The following is a 22,409-nucleotide window of genomic DNA, read 5'->3' as shown; positions in this document are numbered from 1 at the left end:
ATCTGCATAGTTTTGAACCACGCAAAAATATCCCTGTATTAACAAGCACCGCTGATAGGCAATCTGAGTATCTCGAGGTGCACAGAACGTATGCGCAATAACAATAGTAGGCACCGTCCTTAAGATGTTGCAAAAGTGGTTAACGGGCTACAATTTAACTTGAAAAAAATTCTCTGGAGCAGATTCAGAGCCACTTTCATAAAATGTTGGAAAAGTTAAGGTGGCTCTGAATCTGCTCCAGAGAATTTTTTTCACTTTAGTTGGGCTTGCTTATCACTTTCCAGCAATAAAAAAGTGGAAGTCACTAAGTTCATTTTTGAGATTAAAAGACAAAATAACGGGCATTTTCTAAATGGCTCTTTTGTTGCCATGGTAACCTAATCATCAAAGAAATGAGTGCATCTTGTTAAGCAATTATTGGTGTTTCATTTGGTACCATAAGATTGCCACGACGCGAAACAGTGTTAATTTAATTTTTATTCTGAACCAGCTACAGATCTAACTAATTATGTACATTTTGGTGAAGCATAGGATTACTTCTTGTAACCTTTCCAGGTTACAGTTTGAGCAAAAAAATAGAGCAAGAGCAAACTTAAGGGGGAAACAAAGGAATGAAAAACTTTCCTCGGATTTCAGAGTAGCCTAGTGCACTAATATCTCCGAGCAAATGACACACAGCAGCAGCAACAACTTTTTTTAAGAATCCCAAATGGCCAGAGGCAAACTGGTTGGCTATTACAAATGCAGTAGAGAAGTTGAACCAAAGACAACCAGTATCTAGTGGTCAGAGAGAGTCTTGAACCCAATCGACCTCAAGGAAAGCACACTCTAAACCACTGCGCCACACTACTGAGTCCTGAATGAACTTTCGTTTTCCAAAACGAAAACAGGTTGAAGTAGCCAACAAGAAAAGCATTTCTTAGATGGTTGAGACCACAGTTCTGAGTTGAAGAATAGTTCACAGCAACTAAGCTTTTGGAAACATTAAAATTAATTTTTTTTTTTGCAATTCTTCTTCAGCAGTCAAATATTCACAAACTTGTGCTTTTTGATTCCCTTGTGGAATCCCAGTCGCTTAGTGAGAGCTGCCTATAAATTATCCCTCTTATACTGCCAAAATAATTATGCTGTCAAACTTCTGTATGTTGACTCCTAGACTAAAAGAATCAAGGAATTAAAACAAGGCATAGCAATTAGAAAGTCAACTGAATGGTGCAAATTGCCAAAACAAGAGGATGACACAAGCTCCTCATAAAAGCTGTTCCTGCATAGTTGGTAGTCACTTTCCAGGTGGTAGAAGTTACATGAAAATGCAGTGTAGACAAGAAGACAGTACTAACACTGTAGTTGAAGTTATAAGTGAAGCGTGTCTATGTTGATGGACAGTTGCCGCTCCAGCATTTCCTAGGAAAAACAGTAAAGCAAAAATGTTAGCAAACAGAGGAAGTGAGAGTCAAACAGTTAAGGGTAGAAGTGGTGAAATTACATGTAGGATGCCAATGACTATAGTGTTTGATTCATGCTCACTCTGCAATGCACCTCTCAGAACTTAAGTTGAGGCAAATGGGAGACTGCACAAACTCTAACAGTATTATCAAAACATACCAACTGTGCCTTTGCTTCTTCCACCAGAACTCTGGCCTGGGAAATGTCCTACAGTAAAATAAAATAACAGTTGTTTGTTTGTAATGTTATAGACTCACAGTATACTTTCTGGGCCAATTGGTTTTACACTTCTGCAATCATCAGTAACTTTGCACAAAAGAAGGTATAAAGAAATTTAAGTGGTCGTCCAAGGAGATAACTGTGTTGCATTTTGCCCCTTTTAATGTGCAGATGTCTCTATAATGGACAATGGCATTATGTTGCAAACAAGCGTGGTTGTTGAAACAGTTTTTTTTCCTTAATTCTTGGTATTTTTGTCTCTGCTACCTCTCTTTTTTATAGTCATTCTCATGACAATTTTATTTATCTTTGAACACAGCATTACCATACATGTGTAAACTGCAACTGTCGTTAAGTATCTGTTGCATCCTTGTTGAAGTTTTGTGCTATATTCCAGTCCACTTTTTCCATTTCGCTAGTTTTTAGGATGGTGTCCCTGTTAGCTAAATACCCCTTAACGCATTCACTCCACAGGTGCCCCAGGATGTCTCCAGTTGATACGTAAAATTGTCTGGAGGTAGACAGAGCGGAAACTGTTAAGTCAAACTCCCAGGAGTCTTGAAATGGATTTAAGAGAACCTCATTTTAAAACCATTAACTTACAGGTGGAAGACTATGGTATATTTCCAGTTTGTCTTTGACTGGTTTGATTTTTTCCTTGATAATTCTCACATCCTAGTGCCAAATAGAAACAGTAGAAGGTTAAGAATCGTGAGCACTTTATACCATGTAGTTATAGTTGTTTTGGCATGTGATCATTAAAATTACTCAGTCTATTTTCAGATTCAAAAAGTCTTCATTAAGAGCCTATCTTATTAGCATAGTTAAGTCCGTTAGCTTTGCATAACTGAAGCCCCCTAGGCCAACACTGTAGATCTCTTCCAGGTGTTTTTAATAAAATTTGAAGTTGACAGCTGGTTGTACGTATACAAAACATGGACTTCAGGTCCATGGACCACCCCTGTGGACCCAGTCCATGGACTCACTTCATGGACTACCCCTGTGGACCATCCCTCATTTTCTAATTAATTAATTCAAATTTATACATTTTACAATTACGCACTGATCTGGACAATTTAAGAATTAAGGAGCCCAATTGACTAATAAGCATTTTTACATACCGGTACCCAGCCCAATCAAAATGTTTTTGAGTACCGGTAGTAGGCAAGCTGGCTATAGTAATAGGCAGCAGAGGCCAAAGGTGGCTGCTTCAAAAGGGCAAGAGGCCCTTGTGTGCTAGGGGGATCTGGGGGCATGCTCCCTCGGAAAATTTTTAAAAATATTGGCTTCAAATGGTTGCATCTGGTGCATTTTCGGGTAAACTGAGCTCCTATTAGATGGCATTAAGATAACAGTAATGAATTAAGAGTCACACAAGACCTTCAGTTTTCAAATTCAAGTTATATTCTGCCAGAAACATTATTGGAAAAAAGGATAACTATAGTACAAGCAAGTACTTCTCAACTGCGAAATGAGAAATTCAGTTGCTGAAAGTTGCATTAATATATCATAGACTCAGTTAAACTGAAGGCTTCAGATCTTCAAATCATTTGAGCTATATATAATCTCAATGCAAAGCTATGGGTTTCCAGGGCTACATACTTGATACCGTACGAAAAAATTTAGAAATTTGCAGAGTCCCTGCGCCAACATCACAAGATCGTTTGGACGCCATCTTGTTTGTACCCGCAACAACTGTGACCACTGACAATCCATTTGGCTCACTTTCCCACGCAATGAGCACGTTCCTGCAGAAGCGATCGTGTGCGACTAGGGTTTACCTGGTGTATTTTTTAGTTACAATTTGAACTGAAAGTTTAGAAGAGGCCTTATAGCTAGAGAAAGGATGAAGGCTAGCAGTATGCAGTCGAAACGTAGTGATTAACAACAACTCAGTGTCTGTCTAGAGGATTCAGAGCTACCTTAAAAAAATCACAAAATTAAGGTGGCTCTGAATCCACTAGACAGAAAGTTTTTAAACTTTGCAGAAAGTTTCATCATGCCCTTCTAATTACTTTTCAGAAATAAAAAATGGGGTTCACCGAGTTAGTTTTTGAGATATAAGCAACTAAAGACAAAATAAAGGGTGTTTTTACAGGGCTTGCCCATTGCTAGTTTTACAGATGTACCCCGTTAATAATTTTATGAATTCTATGTTGTTTGTCATTTGCGAATTTCCGCCATTCCTCCTTTTATTTTAGGATTTTGGGTGATTCTTTTGTCATTCAGTCTTTTAAGGTCACCCCAGTTCTTTAAATTATGGAATAAATTATACTAATCTTTCAATCCAAAAAAATCTTTGTTTTGGTCTATTAGTGGCTCCAACCAGTGAAACTAACCTGTGATTTCTTGACAAGGGGGCCATGGAAGATACTTGAATCCAACTGCAGTTTTCCTTGATATTCCTGGAAATAACGTTTGAAATGAAAACGATCAACACTTACTGTACCGGTACTTTAGTTTATGAGAAATATACATTTCCCAGAAATGAACAGTAACCTCAAGTTCTTTGTTGATTTTCTCATATTCTTTGCATTTCAATTTCACAAATTCAGTCTCCGTCTCATTTTTTGTCATCTTAGGAGCTTGAGAGGCAACCAAGTCTCTGACACCATCAAGAGATCTAAACAAGGAAAAAACAAAAAGCGTCAAAGAAGGAACTGTTATAACATACACTGGAACTTAGTATACAGCGAGGCAAAATTAATGCACTTGCTAATGTATGTAGGGTACAGGATTTAAGATAAATGTCTCACACCTTTGCAGGTCAGAAGCATCACTTTGAGCCTTCTTTGTTTTTATTAGAATTCTTGAAAGAAGCTGCTTTTCCTCAGAGTTAGCATCAACTGCAGCAGATAAAGCCTGACTTTGTTCTGCAATCCCTAACAACAAACTTATGATAATTGAATTTGTTTTAGATAATCTTTCTGACGGTAAAAGACTTTTTCTCATTGAGAAAAGTGGTGGAATTGACAAGACAATAAAGTGCTTTCAATAAGATTTGAAGCACATGCACTAAGGGGTTGTTGGAGTGTGATCTTCAGTGACATTTGATGATTTTGATGACAATGCTATGTCGGAATAGACAAATGGAAAATGACTGCAGCATAGCATGTACAGGGATAAAATCCAAGGGGAATGTATAAATCAGATATAAGTTTACCAATGAGTCTCTAATTCCTTTACTTTGGTATCATTTGTCCACAAGAAATAAAGCTGGCGATTCACAACTGGCGGGAGATGGGTCTTACTGAAAGCAATGACTAACTCAGTGACAAACTAGTCCATTACATGTAGTTCTTCATTGAAACCAAGCAGCTATCATTACTTTCATAATAATAAACTTCATTAAATTTTAATAATTGTGATCTTTAAATGTCAATTAACTTAATGCTGGGGGAGTAATAATAATTTATCACTGGGGACACTGACAGTGTCACTGACAGTGTCCAAAAATCAAATCAACTCTCACGGGTCGGTTTTTTTAAGGTGAGGGGAAAACCAGAGTACCCAGAGAAAAGCCTCTAAGACCAGAGTAGACTGAACAAACAAACTCAACCCACACATGATGCTAAGTCTGGCAATCAAACCCAAATCACATTGGTGACAGGTGACTGCTCTCACCATTCTGGCCTTCTGACAGGGTGCGGGAAAAAAATTAAAATTGTACGCTATTTTGGAGGCCAGTTGTGTGGGACAAAACGTCAATTGTGCAGGTAATTGTGCAGAATTGCACAATGTTGCTCCTTACAAAATGTTTCATCTCGTACTCCCTGTCTGCTGGCGTTACTTTCACGGCCATATGGTTCTCCTTTTTTGTCAAAAACTTTTCCATGTCAGTCTTTGCCAGTGACCGCCAGTGATTGCCGGCTTGATAAATATTTCGCCCGCTACGTACGCTTGCCTGAAGTATATACTCCATGGGAGAATGCCATGGATGCACCGTAATACTAATTATATTAAGCTTACTACTGTATTTAAACATCACTTACTAGTGGGAGAGTAGTAGGAGACTAGTAGGAGAAGAACCTCGAGTAGGCCAAGAACCTCAAGCAGGCCGAGAACCTCGAGTAGGCCAAGAACCACGAGTAGGCCAAGAACCTAGAGTAGGCTTAAGTACCCCAAAAGCGTGTAGACTACTAAGTGCTGTTTATCTACAGTAGTAAGCTTAGTATTAGACAAGTATTACGGTGCATCCATGACATTCTCCCATGGAGTATATACCGACTGACCATTGTGCCATCCCTGCTCATTAAAATGTCTCTTCCTTAATTTAAGTAAAGGTCAGTGCTGCACCTAAAAAAATGTGGTAGCATTTCTAAATCCTTTGATTACCTTGATGTAGAACAATCTTTAGTTTCAAGCAACAGTGCAACAGAAGCAAGGGTTTTCAAACTTGTTCTTCCTGACTGGGACATGCAAGACACAGGTAACCCAAGGTGTTCAGTGATCCTGCTGAGTCTTTCAGCTAAAAGAATGTCAAAAAAGTAATGACAGCAGGTACACAACCGAGATGAGAATTTTTTTTTAAAGATTATGCTCTGTGAAGTTACAGCTGCTCTTGAATAAGCAGGCCACATTTTGGAGAACCAATAAAAACTGCCTACTACACTTTTTTGCCATGTTTATGTACATGTAAAGTTTTCCCCCAGACCTTGCTGGTCAATTCTGGGAAGAATGACCCTCCTTTCTTGCTCAGGACAGGTGATCCAAAACAGAATGATTGACTGAAGAGCAAAGCAGAGGCCTTGGAACTTCACAACTACACACGTGTAAATCTTTAAAACATGCTGTCCAGTTAACATTTTGTATACTGTCTGCTTTTTTACACTCAAGGTTGCTGCCTAATGGTCGCCCGGTCGCCTGGGGCGCCTTATTTGTGAGCGCGGGCGACCAAATTTCTGAACATTAAAAAGTAGCTCGAACAGACACCTTCCTTGATTCATCCTCACTTTCTTGTAAAATATGATCCCAGCTGGAATTAATTAATTCTGGGCTCTTGAAAAAATGACTTGGGCTACTAACTTTTAATGTTGGAAGCCCGAAGGGCTCCCCGAAACTTTTCTTAGGCAGCAGCCTTGACACTGCACAAAAGTTATTCACTTTTATATTCATATTAAAGTCTAGTGTGCACATCTCTATTTAGCTTCTTCATGATCATTACAATGTACGTAAACTTTACATTGTATAAGAAACTTCAAAAGAAAGTGTAAATAGAAATCAAACAGTCAAATTGACCCATATCTCTTTACAACAAGCTCGGTCGGGATGTTTCTATTCTTTAAACTTCTGGAGCTGTGCTTACATTGTATTTGGAGAAATTTGTTCAGGATGGTGCCTACTATTGTTATTGCGCATACAGTATGTTCTGTACAGTACATCTCCAGATTTTCTGGTTTCCTACAGGTGGTGCTTACTAATCTTGCATTTTTACATTAAGATCCGCTTTCCTCACATATTCAAGAACTACCCAAAAATACTGTCAAATATATATCAGTAGGCACTGTCCTTAAAGTGGCAATGCTGTGCTCTGATTATATGATGACATTTCCATGTTTAAAATAGGTGCACTAAAAGTCAATATTCATTATAAATTTGCACTGAAATAGAAAACAAAGTACATGCAAACAGTATAAAGTAGAAACAGCTTCTTAGCTCTACCTTCAGCAGCATATTCAGTGGACTTTTGAATGTGATCTTTTGTGATTATTGTGGCATGTTTATTCTGCTCTTGATTTCTGCTGGCAAGATTTTCTAAAACGCTTAAAGTAAAGTTGTTGATTTCAAATTGTGGAATTGAATCTTCACCAAACACTTGTTGTAGCCAGGAGAAAACCTGTTAAAAAAGGAACAACACGAAAGAGTCAACATTGCAGGATATTACATGTATGTGTGGTCACCCATCCAAGAAGCAACCCCAGTAAACTGGGATTAACTTCAGTGAGAAGCACAATGAGACTGCATGAAGAAGGAAAAGCAACTTGACTGGTTTTTTACCGTGGGGTGCCTGTTCCAATGGCAACCCCCAGAAAGATCTCATTTAACCCATTGACTCCCAGGGGTTTCCCATTGACGAGTAAAATTGCCTGGTGTTAGACAGAGTAGAATACTAAGTCTGGCCGGTTTAGGCCGGTTTGGACGTCAAAGGGTTAACACAGCAGAAAAGGGCAAAGTATATACAGTTGACTGTACTAACCCTAACCCTAACCCTAACTTGAACCCTCGCTAACTCGAACCTCGCAGTATCTCGAATCAAAATCGATTTCCAATGCATTTCAGTCATACGTCAACTGCAATTTTACCTTTGCTAACTCAAAGCAATAAATTATTTTCGTTTCCCTTAAGGTCATTCTCTTTACGAATTATTCTTACCCTCCATAATTCGAGCCACGTCCTTCAAGACGTATGTGACAAATAAAAACATACAGTGTACTGCAACTGATTATTTCTCAAAAGAGTAAATTGAATGAATTCTGTAGAAGTAGTCTGACGTTGGTCGCTGCAAAGTTTGCAGTACCTCAACTTTAAAACTTTAATACATTACTTCTCCTGCTGCTTTGCTTTGTTTAGTTTCATGTTACATTACGTTCTGAAGTCTACAGTAATTTAGAAATGAATTGTTCCATTTTCACGTGATCATTAATTAATTAGCCCATTGACGCCTAAACCGGTCAGACATTACTTTATCTGATGCCAGATGATTTTACTTGACTGTCAGTGGTGAACCCCCAGGAGTCAATGGGTTGATTAAGGGAAATTGAAAAAGGTTCAAGTTATGGGGAGTTGAAAACAAATTACCAGAAATAAGGGAAAAGTGGTGTTTACTGTTTTTCGATTCATGCAGTATGTATTTTAACCCATTGACTCGTTGGAGTGGGACTGACATGTAACAGATTTTACTCTGTCTAATTCCAGATGATTTAACTCTTCAATGGGGTTGGGCCAGGGCGGTTCAGGTGTCAATGGGTTAATTAAAGGTTTGAGTCATTGGGAGTTGACTGCAGTTTCAATCAGTCACGTGAATAATAGTACTCAGTGCTGATTAACACTATCTCAAGAAGTACCTGCTCGTATCCTCAAACTATTATCCAGATACATTGTATTTTGTAAGACCTACATGTATTAAAATCTCACTTCAATTTTTTTCACTTCCGTGCAGAAACCATATTAAATTACTGCACGCATTATTTTTGAATATCTCTATACCCCTAAGCAGCATTTCTACAATTTAGATAAACTAGTAAAAAGTAAATATTTACTCTCAAGAAGTTATTTGAGACTTCTAGATTTTACTCTGTGTCTAACGCCAGATGATTTCACTTGTCAACAGGAGCTGGTTTAAGAATAAAAGGGTTGAAAGTAACAAAAAAAAGCAGAGTGAAGGGAGTGGGGTGGGGAGAGGAATATGGCTAATGAGAACTTGCATCAGTTGAATTCTTTGGATTAAAGTGAATACTGCTCCTCAAAGACCAATTTCCACTTGAAGTGTTACTTTTTACTATAAAGCAACCTCACCACACTACAATAATAAATTTAATAATAATAATAATAATAATAATAATAATAACAATAATAATGATAATAATAATGATAATAATGATAATAATAATAATAATAATAATAATAGTAATAATAATAATTTAATATTATTGATGCTGGAGACAGTCTTGGGAGATGGTGTCAACTAACATAAGTTTATAGAGCAGAGTTCACTGCAACCATTCTAAAGGTGAAAAGGAGTAAAAAAGGAGCACTAAAACTTAAAAGATGTAAAACATGATTGACTGCACATTTCAAAGTAAAGCCAGCTTGATAGCTGTAAACAAAAGTACAACCAAAACAAAACGTGTTTGCTCATGTCAGCACAGTTGCTACCACTCACAATGCCAAGTTGACAACCCATTCGTTTACCAGGAATAATTTTTGTCACCATCAAGATTGCATAATACTGCAGAGTTGTGTACAGCGTAGATGATGACTTTTACAATATTCTAATTTTTTAATGTTTTGTCCCTTTCCAAAGAGTCTTACTGGCCAGATGGAATGACAATAGGGCCGTTTATATGAGAGAAAATAAGCAGCGGCTTACTCTGGCCACGGCTTACATAGTTCCTTTTGTGTATTGAGTATGCTGCGGCCAGAGTAAGCCACGGCTTATTTTCTCTTGTATAAATGGCCTTAATGTCAGCATCTTAGGCCAAAGACTTGTCATCTTTCTCAAGGGCACACATCAGTGGTTGCATCACAGGCAGCCCAGACTCGAGGGTAAACAATTATTAGGATTTGTATGGGAATCTCGATAACAAACTGAATAAAGATATTTACCCGCAAAAGTTCTCAATAAAAAAGCCATACTTAATCTTTGTGGCGATGCTGGAGAAGTGTGATTTTATCGGCGAGATGTGAGGTAATCTAGAAATTAGTTGCCAGCCTTTCCTTTATTAATTTAGGTACGAGTGACAACCCAGGAATTTCAGAAGTCGCTTAACTCGCATATTCAATCAGGCAAATAACCACACAAAAACCGAGAAAGTCACAACGACAATAAAGTACAGCTTTTTATTGACAACTTTTGTGGGTAAATATCTTTTTCAGTTTGTTATCGAGATTCCCAGATAAATCCTCATAATTTTTTTACCCTCCGAGTCTGGGCCGCCTGTGGTTGCATCAACACATGTGAGCCATGTCACATTGTCAAAATTATTGTCATTGTGATTGCCAGCACACCAGTGGGACACTCATGGGGCATTTTGTCGAATGAAGAAGATAAGCGACCTACATATATATATATAGCTCCCTATGAGCTCAGAAAGCTCAATCCGACCGGTGTTACGGAGGTTGCAGGCCTGGTTTGGTCCCTTCCCAGGCCTCTAATTTTTCAGTTGTTCTTTTGCCCATACAGTAGCCAAGCAAGTAGTTTATCACCTCTGTCGATCGACTTGGGCACATAATTACTTTCTCACACCAGTCATTACAAAAAGATTGTTTCTAAACAAAAACGTTTTCTATTAACGTTGTTGCATCTTGCTTCTCAGCATTTAAAAGCACATCAATTTATTCAGTTTCATTTAGGAAGCTTGAAAAGAGTGGGATGAATTACCGTTTATACAGTATCTAAGGGTTATACATGTATGCCCTGAAAAGTCTGAAAACGACCACAGGAAAAATGAACTTGGGAATGTATGTGTGCTGACTATAATGTGAAAAGCTAACTCGCCTTGTTGTGCTTTTCTAGATCGCCCTCTACTGTCGCTCGATTAACATCCATCCAGGAAACTTCCCCATGAATCACAAGTACAAACAAATTCTTGAAAATGGCGGGTCAAGTTGTTTTCCCATGATTCCTTTTTTCGAGGAGTCACAAGAAGAGAAAGACTGGAGTCAAATCAAGGAAGCACTGCGACCGCCATGTTTGATGAGTTGGTGCGTAAGGTCAGCTGATCCTATCCACAAGCTTTACTTCCTAAAGAATTATGTCTTACAACGCCGAAAGACCAATTGGAGAACGTGATGGTCCTGAAACCACTACTGGTGGATTTTTTTCTAGCGATTTTCAAAGGTAATCTCGCGCGTTTTCTAGTTTGATTTTGCTGGGGTTAAGTAAGATACGTACAGTTAGTACTTACCTACATACAACTGTACAAGCTTTCTGTTTAGTTTAAATTTCATTTGAAACGTTTTGTGGAATTGCAGGCATGATGATTTAAAGGCAATGTTAGATGGCTCAAAGGACAACCTTAAACTTGATGCTATGAAGCGGATTGTAGGAGTGAGTATCTAGCCATCCTGGACGACTAAATGACCGGGTCTTTCCAAATTAGTATCCTATTCTTATGTAGGATCCTGATTTGGATTCTACTGCTGGAAAGGATCTTGATTAGGATCCTGGTCCAAATCCTATTGGAGATCCTATGAGTCATGTAGCAGGCTCTCATAACGTATAATGTGATTGGCTCAATACCCAAACCCAAAAACAAAAGACTAAAAAACAATTGAAACAATGACTTAGACTAAAACAATAGAAGCTGTTTACAGTACCAAACAATAGCAGGTTAAGAGAGCTGCTACACTACTGGATCCTATAGGATCCCACTTAGGATTCCTACAATGGTCAGCACCCAACTACTCTGGCATATCACCTGCCTTTAGTTAGAATCGGTATAATCAGAGCAATTCTAGGAGCACAGGCTCATTTGGCCTGGCACTGTGGATGAAAGAATGAATCGTCATGGCTTGAACTTGCGACTCACTTTTTGCCAATGTGACTAAGAATCAACTGTTGGCGACCAGATTTAGAAGTGGTCGACAGCAGGCAATTCACCTTTCTCCCATCATCCTTTAACCTCAAGGAAAAAAGCCAAAACAGACCTTACAAAGTTTTTGTCACACTATTCACAAAAAATATAGGTAATTCCGTATCCGTAATTCTCTGTGGCGATGAAATGAGAAGTAAGTGGTTACACCTGCAAGTTGCCAAAGAACTGTACCACAACGCCAGATATTACAATATTTGCAACTCATGAAACAATCCAGAATTCTGGTTAAAACTGCGAGACGGAGCCTAGTATGACCACAAATGTGACCCTTCACGCAAAAAGGGGGCTTATGGGTGAAACTTTTTCATGGTCATGGTGTGTGAATTTCAATTTTCACAGCGTGAATATGCCTTGATCACTATACGATAAGAAACTTTCACCCTTGGCGTGAATCTAATCATGCTGTGAATGATCGGTGAAATTTCACAACATGAAATTAAGGGTTAATGCTGTTGTGAATGAACCGAAGCCCTAAGAGAACTGACAGGAAAAGGAAGTGTACGGCATAAAGAGGAGCACATGTGCATGATGAGCACGTGCGATAAAAAATGGAACCTTTGTGGAGACTAGAAAATATATCCTGTTAAGTTACAGTGGACTTTGCCAGAGGAGAAGGATACATTGTAGTCGGACAACTAGCTACTGTCCATTGTTCTTTCTTGTACTTTGAACTGGTCTGTACCAATACTTAGTACAAAAGCTTATTCAAATGTTGGACGTTGTGTGACAAAGAAACAGAGATGCGATTATTACTAAAACGTCAATATGGGTGCCTTCGTAGGGCATATATATAATTTTCAGGTTTATTAACATCTGTTTATGCTACCATAAACCGAACTAAAAATTCACGCCATGAAATTGGGGGTGAAAAATAATATTCACGGTGAGAAATTGATCAGATTGTTCAGAAATTAGTCACACCATGAAAATAATCTAGCCTCTTTTGTTTACCTATGCTGTCGCTATCTTTGACACTCAGGACAAAAAGAATGCCTGATCACAAGGTACGAGAAATCTGTGAAAGCTGATCTGAACACCCTTATAAAGCTCAGGAAAAAGTAAATTCTGTGCCCAGCAAGCCACAAAATAATTGCAAAATCGGTTATTTTGCTGGTGACTTGTTCACACATTTACACTGGTTTGTTGACATGACTGAAATAGATCAAGCGAAAAAATTAATTTTTGGGTCTGCATGTATTTATGGATTTTTTTACTGACATCGTTCCAGTATTGATGTTGTAATTATCGGTGACTTACCGCTTCTAGTGCATTTCTCTTGCCATGCCGTGCAAATTTTCAAAAATAGTGAAATTGCTACACCGAAGATAAATAATGCTACATGACTCATTATGTTGCAATTTCATTCCAATCACTTTTCAATCTTTTGTGCAAGCGAATAAAACTTTTCACGAAGTTACAGAGGATGATTTCTGGTAACCAATATTGCCAGACTCTTTGGTGCCAAATGTGTCAGTTTCTTATGTACATGTATGTGTTATGGTTCAATTTTGAATTCATTGGATTAATTTTATTTCTAAACTAGTTCAATATTTTTTAAACTGGTTCATTTTTTTTCAAACCAGTTTATTTTTTCCAACAACTGTCTGAAAAGGGATTTCATCTTTTGGGGTGTGGTTGAAAAATAGGGGCTTGGTTTTGGAAGAACGAGTCCTGTTAGCATACATGTGTTAGAGTGTTGGCTTGTTTGGCTCAGAAGTGGTTGGCAAACGAGCCAAATGAGCCGGCTCGTTAGTGGAGTCTCTAGGTGGGGCCCTAAATTCTGTAGTTTAGCCCTAGGATCTAGCTGCTTCTGAATAATTTTATTTGTGTAAGAAATGTGGTAAGATTAAGAGGAAGCTTGTGGGGTTGATTTTGAAAACAATGGACACAGATAAGAATAGCTGGTCCTATGAAATGATAATATTAATTTTGGTGAGGTCGATATGTACTGGTAACAAGTGAAGATCACATTCAATCTCACTGACATTGATTGGACAAGTTGTTGTGCACCCAAATGGTTACGTGAAATTCATATTTTTCTGTTACAAAATTTGCAGTGCACAAGTAGTTAATTAAGGAGCCCTTCTTTTTCTATTTTTTTTTAACTATTTAGATGATGGCTGATGGCCGAGATGTGTCTGACTTATTTGCAGCAGTGGTGAAAAATGTGGTTTCTAAGAATGTTGAGGCAAGTTGCTTTGTCTGTGTTTGGTCATCATGTACATTTGTACACTGTATGATAATCTGCAAGGCATTGAAAGCTCAGTTGTAAGTCATGATACCAAAATAGTTAGTTTTGTCTCTTAAGTTCTTAGAATAAGGATAATTTGATTCACTCAACAGGTCAAGAAGCTTGTTTATCTGTATCTTGTTCGCTATGCCGAGGAACAGCAGGACTTGGCTCTTCTTTCCATCAGCACGTTCCAGAAAGGACTGAAGGTTTACAACTGTTTATTTTCTAGTTTCAGTAGGGTGTCAATATTCTTCATGGAAAAGTGGTGTTAGTAAAATAACAACAGTAACAATGATAGATTATTATTATTATTATTGTTATTATTGTTATTATTTATTAATCATTCCAAGAGGATTAACTCTTTCCCTCCGAAAAATAGTACTTAACGAATTTACCATGTCTAATTCCTGGCCCCAGTTTTTCAAAGGGTGGATAGTGCTATCCACTGGATACAACACTATCCATTGGAAAACTCAATTGGTTATCTGGTCGATAGCGTTATCTACCTTTTGAACAACTGAGGCCTGGGGCCGGTTGCTAGAAGCCTGGTTAGCGCTATCCGTTGGTTCAGAGGTATCAAAACCTATAGGTTTCCATGGTATTTAATGCCGGTTAGCACTAACCGTGCTTCGAGCAACCCGGCCCAGATGATTTTACTCATCAGTGGGAGGCCACTTTAGGGTTGAATGGGTTAACATCTACATTTAGGTCCAGTCAAAAACTACATGTTTCCTTTAACCCTTTTCCTCCGAGTATGTTCCTTAAGGTGGCTTACTACATTTTTCCGAAGAAAAAATCAAGATTTTGAAATCTGTGAAATTAAAGCAACAGGATTTATTCTTAAGTGTTAGTCACTGCAATTGATGTAAAATGTGAGTTTACCTAACAAATAAATGCAAATCAGGGGGAAAATACTAAATATAGTGGCCAAGCTCCTGGAGAGGGGACTGGAAATTAGACATTTCAAAGGCTTTTTTCTCAAAAAATTCCGGATTTCCTTAGCAAGAAAAAAAATGTAGTTAAATCTGTGAGACAGTGTTTGAAATCACAAATAGCGAAACTGTTGATTTTTGTTTATTTTGATAATAACTGAAAAATGGACGGATAGATCATTTTAAAAAATGTTGACGGTTTCCTCTTTGACATATGTGACCTTTCACGCGAAAAGGGGGCTTATGGATTTCATAGTGAACCGTGAAATAAATTTCACGGTCACGGCCCGTGAATTTAATATTTCACGCCGTGAAATTGAAATTTCACGGCGTGTTCACTATTGCTCCAATTCTTTTCACTATGCTGAGTGAAAAAGTTCACGGCGTGAAATTGAAGACCGTGAAAATAATGAAGTCACGTCGTGGACTCACTCATGTTCACGCCGTGAAATTATGTTGCTACGCCACCCAGAATAACAGGAAAATTTCGTGGTCTGGTTTTGGAATTAAAATTGCGGTAAACAAGGAAAAACAATGTTTTGCTTCGGAAATCGAATAATGGTATTTTTATCTTCTCTTGTGTGAAAAGTTTTAAGTTTGTATGGGGCGCCGTTTCGTTAATTTCGGCGAAATCGAAGTTGGTACGATTATTTTGCTTTGTTGATGGCACGACGATCTATAATTTGGATGAAAATGTTTCATGACGATACTGACACGAATTACGCTAGCGAGCAAAACAGTTTATTTATTACAGTTTCTCCAATAGCATAAACAATCAAATACACTGAAAAAAATCAGTGTAGGAGGAGAGGGAAGCATCCAAAAGCGCACTTGACACCATACGAGGGATTCTCCTCAATTCTGCATAATCAACGTTTGGTCAAAAATACGCAATGAAATTGACATCCCCCGATCACGGTCTGCGGCCAAAAATGCTGTCACGTAGGTTAAAAAAGGGATTTATCCGCTGAGATTTTGCAAACTGAACAGTCCTTTTTGGGGAATAATGTTGTTCGATTTTCTCGTAAAAATTTACGCGCTGCTCGCTGCCTCGGATTCTAGGAAAAATTACTCATACTATGTTTGGATTTAAGTGTATTTTGAGCAGTTAGTCGCCCCCTTTGGCGCACTTAAATAAAAACATACTATTAAGCGAGTTTCTCTGATTTTCCAAGTTGCCCCAAAGATTAATGCTCATAATTCATTTATGCTTGGTGATCTCGGAAACAGGTTTGGATCACTGCTCGTCCTTGCCGGTAAATGCTCAGCACTCACATGCTCGCAAAATCCAGTCGCCGGCGTGCATGTTGTTTCTTCACTTGAGTCACGTGTAAGTCAACTTTACAGTAGACAAAAATTAATGATCATCAAAGGGTTCACGTCAATGTTTCTTTGACACTCGAAATCTGCCAGAAATCCAAACCCAACGTATTGATAACGAAATTAAATAATTTTGAGGAAGACTTTTTTTTTCCACGGCGTGAATTTTTTCACGGCGTGAATTTTTTCACTGCCCAGCGTGAACTAGTTCACGGTGGTATGATAAATTTTCACGCCGAGTTCACGCTATTTTAAAGGAATTTCACGGTATTTCAGCTTGCTTTATATAATTTCACGGTTGTCTGCCGTGAAATCGGCATGATCGTGAAATTTTCATAAGCCCTCTTTTCGCGTGAAGGGTCACATATTGTATACTTAATCCCAAAATTTTAACCCTGGTCGTATGGCTAGGTTTTGAGAAAATCTAAATCTAAATCTTTTTGCTCAGAAAACTGTACTAAGCCACCTTAAGCTCAGTTATCATCAAATCGATGGACAGCTGAAGATGTAGTAATAACTACTAGTGAATTTAATATTATTTCTGTGTAGGATCCCAACCAGCTTATCCGTGGGAGTGCTCTTAGGGTGCTGTCTAGCATCAGAGTTCCTGTTATTGCTCCAATTATGATGTTAGCCATAAAAGAGGTTTGTAGTAGCTCAAGCTTTCAACATAATTAGCAGTCTGTTATTAAAAAAATTAATGAACTTGTAAAGTAAAGTAAAGTAAAGGCACTTTATTCAGTGTTCTACACCAACTTTCTTACTAAATTTGCCCTTTGGGCCACCAGTTCTGTTTTTTGGTTGCCCATGGCTTTTTTTCGGTTGCCCACCTTCTAAAGGCCTGTTGTCCATTAAAACTCAAAAGAAGCTTGTACATGTAAAAATGTCAATTTTGTGTAAAATGTGTGTAAAATGGGTTTTACAGACCAATGCGACTCCTGCTGTATGTCCATTGTGTTCTAGTAGCCTTGAGGTCACAGTTTTGCTTTGACAAGCATTATCTTTAAGTGATTTTCCTTTTCTCTAAATGATTGAGGGAGAGCCCTTGAATATCTCTATGACATTAGGCTGTTTTGAATTAAACACCATTTGTCCAGTAGTATATGATCTTTGAAAGCCGGTGGAAATTGTTTGGGCCTCCTCATCCTTGTTTACCAAAGGTAAAGAGAGGTTTAACCCATTGACGCCTTGGAGTGAGACTCCACAGATTTTACTCTAACACCAGACAATTTTACTTGTCAACTGGGGATGTCCTAATGGTGTTCTACTTGGAAGCAAATTCTTGTCACAGAGTCCCAGAATTAAACTCCGCTCTTGTTTCCAATTCACAACATTATAAGAGAAAGATGGCCTTACCCAAAGGAAGTAATGTTATGAAATATTCAAAAATTAATATTCTTTTAGTCAGTGATAAGGCCTCTCACATTTTTAAACACCTACAGAATTCTGAACATTGTTGCGCCCTGTGTTCAGTAGACTGTTTCGATATTTTAGATCACGCCTCTACGAGTTTTCAACTTAAGATAAAAGAGGCTATTCATATTCAAAGACAACAACCTCCTTTGAATCAACAATTACATCGTGTAAATCTAAAACTATCCTTTTAATTCTCACATTGTCGCGTTTTATGTACATTTCGTTGTTACTAGCATAATTAGCACTTTCTCCTGTACTTAAAAATTCAACTTCTAACACTTTGTACATTAATCAACTGAAGATGATAGAAGTTTCTGTCAATACATGTCTTATAAACTTAAAAGTTTTGTCGTTTTCTGTAAAGTTCTGACTTGCCTGCTATTATCAAGATCCTTTGGATACATGTAAGACTTTATGTATGGGAAATGTCTCTTAATATCAGTTACATGTAAGTGAGAGTAGTGAGGGCTGAGTCAATTTTTTTTTACAGAGGTCTTGCTTGGATGTCAGAAATGGTTTTAAAAATGATGTATTTCACAATACTGGTGGATGAGATTAATGGTGACATTAACTTTACATCTAATATTTTGTGCAATGAGTGATAACAGGGTTCTAACATTGCAATAAAAACACCAACAAAACACAGTTACCCTTTATGTTCTGCAGTTCAATCTGCTGTATAAGCAGGGGTAGTAACAAATCTGGCCACAGTTGTTCAAACGATGGATAGCTCTATCTGATGGAGAAATCACTATCTAGTGGATAAACTCTAGCAAAACCAATTGCACTATCCAATGTAGAATGATTTATCTGGTGGGTAGCTTTGTCCACCTTTTGAACAACTGGAGCCAGATCCAACCAATGCAAAGTAACCATTTTGCATCAGTCAACAAGTCATCGACAGGCAACCGACGTGCCGGCCAACAAACAAAAACATGTCAGCCACACACAGCCAAATGAATGTCATTGTGTCAACCAGAACAGCCATGAATATTCTTCATTGTTCTTCATAACACAGGGTGTTGCTGACATGTCTCCTTATGTGCGTAAAACTGCTGCCCATGCTATTCCTAAGCTGTACAGGTATGAGTTAAGTCTGTTAAGAAAAGTTTCGTGTGATTTTGTTTGGTTCCATATCGCATTCACTTCTGAGATGTTCACTAACTGTACAACATCACATGAAACTTTACTATTCTAAGAAAGTGCCAGAACAAACTCGATTGTCTTATTAATTTTGAAATGCTTTTTATTAAGGAACTGAAACCAACACTAAATAATAATTATACAGTGTGTACAGTGTGACTGAATCCTTGCTAAGTTATTTATTTCGACAGTTCTCAAGTGCATTATCTTGTTTAATATTCAATTCTTTTAAGCTCAATTCATATTTCAATTATTATTTCATTGTTTCTAGGTTCCTCATTCAATTTAATCACATTTTACATTTGTGACATTCTCATCCGCTTTTTATACTGTTACATTTAAGAATAATTATAATTATGTACATGCTGATTTGATCTTGAAAATGATGCCGGAGAGGTTAAAACATCATTTATTTTTACAGTTTATCACTGATTTAAATTAAAATTTTATTACTAATTATAAGTCATTATCAAACAAACTACTTATCAGTATTCAGCTGTATTTCTGCAGATGAACTGCAGTTCAAAATAATAATAAAACGTTTGTTACGAAAAATAGTATTGCGTGACTAGCGTTACTGTCTAGAATCTTCGCGAGAGTTCGTAGTTTGTTTATATTTAGGTTTGTACGTAAGCGTTTCTAAATCGGTGTGTTTTGTAATCTTTCTACAATTAGAGTGATTACTAATTTAGAAAGTTCTAGAAGTTTATTGTCAGAGTATATAAGTAGACGAGTCCAAGCGGAGTGTTTTTCTAACTAGTTTTTCACAAGCGAAGAGAGTTGGCGTTGGCCGTGTTTAGTCAAGTGTGACAGAAGCTGTGTTTATTCAAGTTGGTGGAGGCCGTGTAAGTTTGTGGAGTACATGCTGTTAAGAGTTTTACTTCGTGGAAACTACGTTCATTTTGGAATAAATCTTCTTGTTGTTGTTCCGACAACCCTGCGTTCAGTTTAGTTTGCAAGCTACCTTTCCTCAAAACGTTCGAACTCGTAACATTGGGGGCCTGTCCGGGAGAGGAATTCATTTGTTTGCCGACTACAGAAACCAGGAAAGGATCACAACTTGGAAGGAAGTAGCTGCGCTGTGGAAAAAGTTGTAGCGAGTGAAAGAGCCGTGGAATTTTAGTGCTGTGAAAATGGAGAAGATTATTCAGCTTGGCGAAAAGTTTGGTCTGGAAGGAGAAAAGCTGCTTGAATTTGTGCGTGAACAAGAAGAAAAAGAACGCGAAGAGAAACGTAGAGAGGAAGAACGTGAAGAAAAACGCAGACAATTAGAACAAGAAAGAAGGAGGGAAGAGGAAGAAAAACAAGAAAAACGAAGACAATTGGAGGAAGAAAGAGAAGAAAAACGTAGGCGGTTTGAAGAAGAAAAAGAAGAGAAACGTCGATTACTTGAAGAAGATAAAAGAAGAGAAGACGAAGAGAGAGAAACCAGGCGACAAGAACGCGAACTAAGAAAATTGGAGATGGAAGCCGAGCTGTTGAAACAGAAAGAGGCTATTGAAGCGGCAAGAAGAGAACATGAGCTGGAAATTGCACGTTTGGCTGTGGAGAGTGCTGACGGACGTCCTGAAGTGAGAGAGGATCGGGCTAAGGCACCTAAACTCCCCTCGTTTGTTGATGGTAAAGACGATTTGGACGCGTATGTGCAGAGGTTCGAGAGATTTGCGGAGACAGCTAAGTGGAAAAAAGATGGATGGGCATCGAAGCTCAGTGCTCTGTTGTCTGGACGGGCACTAGAAGTGTATTCACGTCTATCGGAGGACGCAGCTAAGGATTATGACAAGGTAAAGATTGCGTTAATGAAGAGATATGACCTTACCGAAGACGGCTATCGTCGAAAATTTAGAGCATCCAAACCAGAAGTTGACGAAAGTCCGGAGCAGTTTATTGTGCGACTGGACAGATACCTGTTACGGTGGCTAGAGCTTTCGGATACTGCGCGAACCTTTGATGGTCTTAAGGACTTGATCGTGAAAGAACAATTTATTGACTCTTGCCCTAAGGATTTGGCAATTCATCTGCGAGAAAGGGCACCTGAGACCCTAGCAAAGATTGCGAAGATCGCTGACCAGTACTTGGAGGCTCATGGTAAACATTTGTTCAGCTCAGCGAGCAGAAAGCCAACAGTGCAGCCTGAGAGGGACGAAGCCAAGAACATGCAGATTAATCCACCAGCTCTGCATTGCTTTAAGTGCAACACCCGAGGTCATAAAGCCGTCAACTGCCCAACCCTAACAAGAAAGTGTTTCCTATGTGGTAAGCAAGGTCATGAAGCTAGAAACTGTCGATCAGGTGGACGCAGATCAGGAGGACAAAGTAGGGATGGTAACCCTGTGCAGCGTGGTCAAGTGAGTGCCAGTTGTTTAGTTCAGCCACCTGAGGTTAAACCTACTGATGAAGAAATTAAGGCCTGCATTAAAGATGATAAGTTGCTGTTAGCCTGTGGTAAGAAGATTCCGTTGTTGAGTAGTGCTTGTGTTGAACCGTTGACTGGAGTGAGAAGTAAAATGCCTGTCGTGAAAGGTAGAGTTGGAGAGAAGCCCGTTGATGTCCTGAGAGATACTGGTTGTAGTGGAATTGTAGTAAAGAGGGACCTTGTGCGTGTGGATCAGTTTACTGGCGAATTTAATGTTATGCTGCTCATTGACAATACGGCAAGGAAAGTTCCCATCGCAAAGATTGATGTTGATACACCTTATCTCAAGGGCCAGGTGGAAGCGCAGTGTCTTCCCGATGCTGTTTATGATTTAATTATTGGTAATGTGCCAGGCGCAAGAGCCGCTGACGACCCAGACCCAAGCTGGCAAGTTCCTGTACAAGAAGCTTGTGCTGTAACCACGAGAAGTCAAGCTAAGAAAGCTGGAGAACATATTCCGTTGAAGGTACCAGATACCAAAGAAAGTCCTGTAGTTGATAGAGAAAAGCTCAAGCAAATGCAGCGTGATGACGAGAGCCTACAGAAATTCTGGGAGAAAGATGACGTAGTTGTGAGAGGCCAGGCTGAGACTTCATTTGAAGTGAAAGGTGGAGTTCTGTACCGCGTCTACAAGCACCCTTATGTGAACGGAGGTAAACCCGTGAAGCAGGTTATGGTTCCTGTGCAGCTGAGAAGTCGAATAATGGTACTAGCGCACGGATCGATCATGGGAGGTCACATGGGAGTAAAGAAAACGACTGATAAGATTCAAAGCTCGTTCTATTGGCCAGGCATTCAAGGGGACGTGACTCGTTATTGCAAGTCCTGCGATGTATGTCAGAAGACAGTTAACAAGGGTTCCGTACCGAAAGTTCCCTTAGAGAAGATGCCATTAATTGACAAGCCGTTTAAGAGAGTAGCAATCGACCTGGTTGGACCTATTGTTCCCCCGAGTGAGGACGGCCATA

The 22,409-nt window shown here is 38.7% G+C and overlaps 2 protein-coding genes across 2 annotated transcripts in view; one reads left to right on the top strand and one right to left on the bottom strand.

Moving 5' to 3' along the window:
• Window positions 1-459: 459 nt before the first annotated feature.
• LOC137992775 (HAUS augmin-like complex subunit 1) lies at window positions 460-11,029 on the bottom strand. Its single transcript, XM_068838290.1, has 9 exons — window positions 10,883-11,029; window positions 7,327-7,501; window positions 6,001-6,133; window positions 4,424-4,558; window positions 4,165-4,288; window positions 4,005-4,070; window positions 2,269-2,340; window positions 1,606-1,653; window positions 460-1,404 (listed from the first exon to the last, which is right to left on the bottom strand). The coding sequence occupies exons 1-9, from the start codon at window positions 10,931-10,933 to the stop codon at window positions 1,354-1,356; spliced, it is 855 nt and encodes a 284-aa protein (XP_068694391.1). The 5' UTR covers window positions 10,934-11,029; the 3' UTR covers window positions 460-1,353.
• Window positions 11,030-11,048: 19 nt separating this feature from the next.
• The window catches only part of LOC137992771 (AP-3 complex subunit beta-2-like), a 57,296-nt gene continuing 45,935 nt past the window's right edge, over window positions 11,049-22,409 (top strand). The window contains exons 1-6 of the mRNA XM_068838286.1: window positions 11,049-11,224; window positions 11,359-11,434; window positions 14,095-14,169; window positions 14,325-14,420; window positions 17,016-17,111; window positions 18,901-18,965. Coding sequence (XP_068694387.1) covers window positions 11,139-11,224; window positions 11,359-11,434; window positions 14,095-14,169; window positions 14,325-14,420; window positions 17,016-17,111; window positions 18,901-18,965 — 494 coding nt within the window. The 5' untranslated portion in view covers window positions 11,049-11,138. The remainder of the gene's footprint in view (window positions 11,225-11,358; window positions 11,435-14,094; window positions 14,170-14,324; window positions 14,421-17,015; window positions 17,112-18,900; window positions 18,966-22,409) is intronic.

The sequence above is a fragment of the Montipora foliosa genome, chromosome 2 (genome assembly GCF_036669935.1).
Source record: "Montipora foliosa isolate CH-2021 chromosome 2, ASM3666993v2, whole genome shotgun sequence".
Classification (NCBI taxonomy): domain Eukaryota; kingdom Metazoa; phylum Cnidaria; class Anthozoa; order Scleractinia; family Acroporidae; genus Montipora; species Montipora foliosa.
Note: the sequence above shows the minus strand (reverse complement) of the source record. Positions and strands in the feature narration are given on the sequence as shown.

Coding starts and splice junctions, on each gene's coding strand:
- LOC137992775 (XM_068838290.1), bottom strand. CDS start 10,933: ATGGATGTTAATCGAGCGACAGTAGAGGGCGATCTAGAAAAGCACAAC. Junction 7,502..10,882: donor ATCTAGAAAAGCACAACAAG/GCGAGTTAGCTT, acceptor CTTTTTTAACAG/GTTTTCTCCTGGCTACAACA. Junction 2,341..4,004: donor CCCTTGTCAAGAAATCACAG/GTTAGTTTCACT, acceptor ATTTGGCACTAG/GATGTGAGAATTATCAAGGA.